Genomic DNA, 6,238 nt, shown 5'->3' on the forward strand with positions numbered 1-6,238 from the left:
TGCCAGGCAGAATAGAGGGGCCGCAGGGACTGCACTGATAGAAATTATTTTCCTGGGGCACAGTCTGTAACCCCCACATTGCTCTTCCTCCGTCCCTGCGTCCCCTCTGTACGACCTACGCTGCGCCAGGAATACAACCGCCGCGAAGTGTGAGAATGATACTCGGCCTGGCAGGAGCAAAGGGTTAAAAATTCTTCCAGGAGGCAAATCTGCCTGGCGCGCTGCCAGCTTCCAACCTGGCAAATCCGTTCTACCATGGCGCACTACTCCATGTATTACGCCATAGCGTGCTGTACGTAAGTGCAACGCTCAAATAGAGACGTGCACCATCTGTATAGCCACAGCCGCTGCTATGGGCCCCCGAAGGGTGAAGGGGCCAAGACATTGTACCTGTCTGCGTCACTACTGTGTGGTTTATGGCGTCATTATCCATACCGTCGCGGTTTGTCATCACTAGGTGTTGGGGCCCTATGACGACCAGTTATGCCCCTATAATGACCATAACTTGGGCTCCTCAGCGTTTGCGAATCACCGTTTCCGTTTTTTGGACCAAATGAATGGTCCCCTGGGTAAGAACTGCCCAAAGTTTGTAAACTAAAGCGCAAAATGCAATTTTACGGAGCAGCAGCATCTAAGACTGTTGAGAAACTACAACTCCCAGCATGCCACGACAGCCAACGACTATCTGGGCACACTAAGAGTTGTAGTTTCAGCCACAGGTTGCACTGTTAGAAAACCTCTGAATTACTGAGGATGACTAATGCCCTGAACCCCCACCTCTGCTCTGCAATAAGCACAGGCTGCCAAAAACAGCGCCCCCAGCAGGGCAAATATTTCAATGACACAAGTCCAATCCTGAGGGTAAAAAAAAAGAAAGTGTTTTTAGATAAGCCCCCTACCCCCTACTGCCTTCCTGCCCCCTACCCCCACGTCCTGCCCTCCTGCCCCTCGCCATGCACATGCCAACATACCCACCACGTCCAGCGCACAGCCAGTGGGAGGGGGCGTGGCGGCATGACTGCGCTCTCCATGGCGACTCAGCAGCCAATTAGAACGCTGAAAGCTGTTTACGTGGGCGGGGCGTTGCCATAGTTCCCAGAGAAGCCTTTCAGAGCCGCTGGTACTTAATGCCTGGCAGCCGAGGGTGGTAGGTAAGAAAAGAGCTGCCATAACTCATCGGAGGCTCCTCACCTTCTCTCCTGCTCCTTCTAGAAGCTTCGTGTCCACCCTGTAGCCCCCTGATCATCCGTCAATCAGGTAACATTCAATTATTTTACAGGCTGGGGCATTTTATAGGGCAGGACTTGATCTGTTACCAGAATGGGCATAGCAGATACGGAGACAAGATGGCAGGGGGGCACCTAGGGCATGGCTGGGGCTGGGCAAGCCTCTGTATTTATCAGTATGGTATAAATCTTTTGCTCAGTGCCCCACTTACTGTTACAATCACCCCTGTAGGGGGCACAAGGTGCAGAAACAGGTGACATTTAGACCTAAAAAAAAACTTCCAGAGAGTGAAATTTACTTTATAATATAGAATCAGATCTGTCATTTTGCTAGAAAGCATTTTTCCCATTTTTTTTTTTCCCATGAACAATTGCACAGAATTTTCCCAAATGCATTAGTCGCTTTAGTGTGAGCGGCTGTTGTGAAAACAACTCCCCCCCCCCCCAGCCTAGCCAGTGGCCCTCTAAGGTGTTACAGTACTACAACTCCTAACATCCCTGGCCTGGGAGTGATGCATAATGTGGGTGCCGCTCCCATTGGGTTTCTTCTCTGACGTGTAAGTTATTTCATTTCAGGGAAAAGTCTTCGGACCCCTGTGGCTTCCTGAATGTTTGACCTGCCCATGGCGGTGCCCACAGACATGGCGGATAACTGGCTGTCCTACCAGACGGAAGGCGAAGTGGGGCAGGAATCCCTCTCTAGCTCCGTGAACCTGGACGACAGTCTGACCAGTCTACAGTGGCTGCAAGAATTCTCCATCATCAATGCCAACGTGGGCAAGACCCCTTCGTCGAGCGGAGACCCTCATGGGTACCGTCACTTACCCGGTTCTGCTGCCCCCTGCTCACCACTGGCCGCTGATCCTGCCTGCTTAGGAATGCCACACACCCCAGGCAAGCCCACCTCATCTTCTACCTCAAGGGCTGCCCACCTGGGACTTCAACCCATGGAGGAGATTGACTACAAGACCAACCCGCATGTGAAGCCACCCTACTCCTATGCCACCCTCATATGTATGGCGATGCAGGCGAGCAAGAAGACCAAGATCACGCTTTCTGCCATCTACAAGTGGATCACTGATAATTTCTGCTACTTCCGGCATGCAGACCCCACCTGGCAGGTAAATATCTGAAAAAGAGGTCTTATGGTAGAGCTGACAGTATGGGGAGGATTCGGTGGTGTCCCATTCATGTGGCACCCACCTCCATGTAAGTCACCCCGATTCCACCCTGAGCTATAAGGCATGCAGTTGGCATCTTGCTGCCTTACCCGTCATCCCCTGGGTATAATTATTCTCTAGTTCCATCGCTTCCCAGTTACTATTTTGTACATTCAGCATCCCACAGCATCACTAGTGGCACATTAACCCCTGTGAGCCATCAGACAGAGGCAGTAAAATGCTTCTTTCCCAAATTTGTCACACAAGTGTCCCTGCAAAAAAAACAAAAAAAAAACACACAACACAATGGGGGGTCATAGGAGGTCCCCATGCAGGGTCAGTAACTACACCGCCATATATCAGTGTACTATTAGACTGTGGATGTCAGCTCCCTCCCTCCCCCTGTCCTGGAGAATCTGTGTGGCCCTGACACTGCATTGTCTCCTGGTAATAGATGGTCCTTGGGAGGGATGAGACGAGACGGGTTTATGGGCGAAATCTTGTACAGTGAGGTGGGAGGAGGCGATTACCGGAAAGGGGGAAACTAGAAGACCCCCCCAGCTTCTTCACATAAATCTATTTACATGTAGAAAGATCCGAGGCAATCCAGAAATAGTGAAAATAGAAGTTTCTTACATCTATTATCTATCTAATATCTGAATTATGTATCATCTGTGTAATATCTGTCTGTCCATCTAATATTTCTATCTATCCATCTCATATCTATCTATCTATCTATCTATCTATCAGCCCATCATCTGTCTAATCTATAGAACTATCTATCTTCTATTTATCTCATATCTATCTATCTAATATCTATCTATCTAATATCTATCCATCTAATATCTATCTCATATCTATCTATCCATCTATCTATCTATCTATCTATCTATCTATATATCTAATATCTATCTATCATCCATCTCATATCTATCTATCTATCTATCTATCTATCTATCTATCTATCTAATATCTATCTATTATTATCTATCTATCTATCATCCATCTCATATCTATCATCCATCTCATATCTATCTATCGGACCTGGTCCACAGAGGCCCCCAGCACCATAAACTTTCTAGTAGGCGAATAATTAAAACTACTCCCCCAGCGAGGCTGAGACTTTACTGGTTTAATTAAACCTTGGTGGTGGGGGGGATCCCAGACACACACAGGTGGCGAGGACGGAGACTGCTGAGGCAAGAATGATAAATATGTTTAACTGGCCAAGCAATAAGCATCCAAAGTCCAAAAGGGGGGATGAATAGAAAAGGCGGGGGGAGGGGATGGGGGGGGGGGGGGGGTTGTGTCGTTTTTTTCTCCCCTTGTTAAATTTCATTAAACAGTAAATAGCGGATCTGGAAGATCCGGGATCCCTGTGGCTGGAGATGGGGGTGGATTTAGGTTAAAGGAGAAAAAAGGAATGCAACCATTTTGATGCCTTTTTTCTACTTTACTGCATGCTGTTAAAATACAATTGTCCTGCCCAGACTATGTCTGTTCCTCCAGAACGTGGCCGGACCCACTGCTTCTTCAGATGATGTGATGACGATGTGTGATGAATGTTCTTCATGCAGTACATGAATATTGACCGGTCTCTGATTTCTTCCTTCTGCAGAATTCCATCAGACACAATCTTTCTCTGAATAAATGCTTTATTAAAGTTCCTCGAGAGAAAGACGAGCCGGGAAAAGGTGGATTTTGGAAGATTGATCCACAGTATGCTGACCGGCTTATGAATGGTGCCATTAAGAAGAGACGACTGCCGCCTGTCCAGATCCACCCAGCCTTTGCTGGAGCCCAGTCCACTTCCTCTGAGAATAATATGGGTCCCGTATGGCCTTTGGCCATAAGCTCTGAGTCCCATCAGCTACTGAAGGAGTTTGAGGAAGCCACAGGTGAACAAAACTGGAATTCTGCTGGTGAACACATATGGAGCCTTGCCGAGAACAAAGGTCACAAGCGCAAGCAGCCTTTGCCTAAAAGGATGTTCAAAGCTCCCCGCTTATCCAGTTCCCCCATGCTGTCCCATGATGACCAGACAGAATTGGGACCCCTAAAAGGAGATTTTGACTGGGAAGTCATTTTTGACTCAAACCTTGGAGACAACTTCTCTGCATTTGAAGACCTCGAAGTTACTCCACCATTGAGCCCAGTCAGCCAATCTGTTGACCTCACAGTCCACGGCAAGCACATTAACTGTCCGCAGCAGTGGTACCCTACAGGGCAGGATCAAGTACCAGTCCAAAACAGTTTGGATTTTGATGAGACATTCCTGGCCACCGCGTTCCTCCAGCATCCATGGGAGGAGGGCAGGAACGACTATCTTTCAAACTCTACCAACCTAGATCAGCTGTTTGATCTCAATGAAGAATTCCCTCCAGGACTCAGTGACTGGAACGCCATGGGTCCCTATTTACAATAACGGGGCCATCTTGGACTTTTGTTTTGTAAAGACTTGTGTACATTATATACTTACAGATAGATCAATAGATCATTTTTATATTTACATTTATCTGACCTTGAACTCATGTAAAGAGGAGAGCGTTCAGACGTTTACATGTCTATTAAAGGGATACGGTGCCTCCGGCAGAAGACCCACTTCTCTAGTGAACCCAGGAAGAACTGGTCTACAGGACAGCATGAACCCTGGACCTAGAGAAGACCCTTCCCCGATTCCTCAATCAAATGTACAGTACTTAAAGAGAAAGAGAAAACTTTTGTACTTATTTTTCTACAGATAAAAGCAAAAAAAAACTATGTTTTTGAAAGCGGTATTGTCTTCTTCTGACGTAAATTCCTGTGAACAGATATCTCTTATGATCAACTCTTAATAATGTGCAATGTGTTCTTGCCATCTTGATTTGGTTTGTACTGACCTCGGCTCTAGCAAATTCATGATGACCACAGGGGTTATTTGGCCCCATGGGCAATTCATGCCACTGCTTCCTTCTGTTTCTATAGCTTGGATGCCAGTCCAAACCATGTAAGATGTACCGTAAAGTCGCGAATGGGTGCTGCTAGAGGTGTCTTCTGAAGAATATTTTTAAGCCTTTGCTGCCAGAGTCCTCAACGGGTTGGGTGCTCCTCTGGTGTGAAGAGTTAAGTCGGTGGCCTCGCTTGAATTTAGATACGTAGAAGGGGAACAAATGTATGTGTGTGTGTGTGTGAATAGCGCTGGCACCAGTGAACAATAAGGAGTTTATGACTTGTTTGCCGCCTATCTGAATGGCTTAAACATTGTTATGCAATTTCAATTGGGGTGGGAATCGGGGCTGAATACTGGGAAGGCTGAAATCCAGCACTCTTGTATACGGACACTGAAGGTGCATTGAATTTTCTTCTGTGAATCTGAATAAATGCATTTTTCTTCAAATGAATTACGGTATGTTGTAGTATCTTTACTGGTATAGTAATCAAAAAACTCTCAGATACAGACACCCAGGCCATACACACCTCCTTTTTTCCACTAGCCGCTTGATTTAGGCTTGTAAAATACTGATAATTTCTATCAATCTAATGGCGTCAGCCTTAGGGTCCGGTCACACAGATCTTTTTGGAGAAGGTTTTGAAGCAGATCTGCCTGCAAGATTCCAGAAGTGGATCCACCAGGAAAGAGAACTATAAGTCCTTCTAATAATATTTCCAATTTTTTTCTGGCTTTAGCAGATCTGCCTTAAAACCTGCTCCAAAAAAACTCTGTGCGGCCGTACCCTTAGGATGTACGCAGTTTTAGAAGCCAAGACAAGGAGTGAATTCAAAAAGGAGAAGTTGTATCTGAACTTCATACTCTTTCTTCTTTTATGATCCACTTCTGATTTGGGCTTCAAAAACTGCACCTAGAAACCTAAA

At 46.4% G+C, this 6,238-nt stretch overlaps 1 protein-coding gene across 1 annotated transcript; it reads left to right on the forward strand.

Annotated features, from left to right (window-relative positions):
* Positions 1-1,150: 1,150 nt before the first annotated feature.
* Positions 1,151-5,614, forward strand: FOXJ1 (forkhead box J1). The gene is made up of 3 exons (XM_044299012.1): positions 1,151-1,257; positions 1,803-2,347; positions 4,005-5,614. The coding sequence occupies exons 2-3, from the start codon at positions 1,835-1,837 to the stop codon at positions 4,809-4,811; spliced, it is 1,320 nt and encodes a 439-aa protein (XP_044154947.1). The 5' UTR covers positions 1,151-1,257; positions 1,803-1,834; the 3' UTR covers positions 4,812-5,614.
* Positions 5,615-6,238: the final 624 nt, after the last annotated feature.

Source organism: Bufo gargarizans, chromosome 6, assembly GCF_014858855.1.
Source record: "Bufo gargarizans isolate SCDJY-AF-19 chromosome 6, ASM1485885v1, whole genome shotgun sequence".
NCBI classification, from domain to species: domain Eukaryota; kingdom Metazoa; phylum Chordata; class Amphibia; order Anura; family Bufonidae; genus Bufo; species Bufo gargarizans.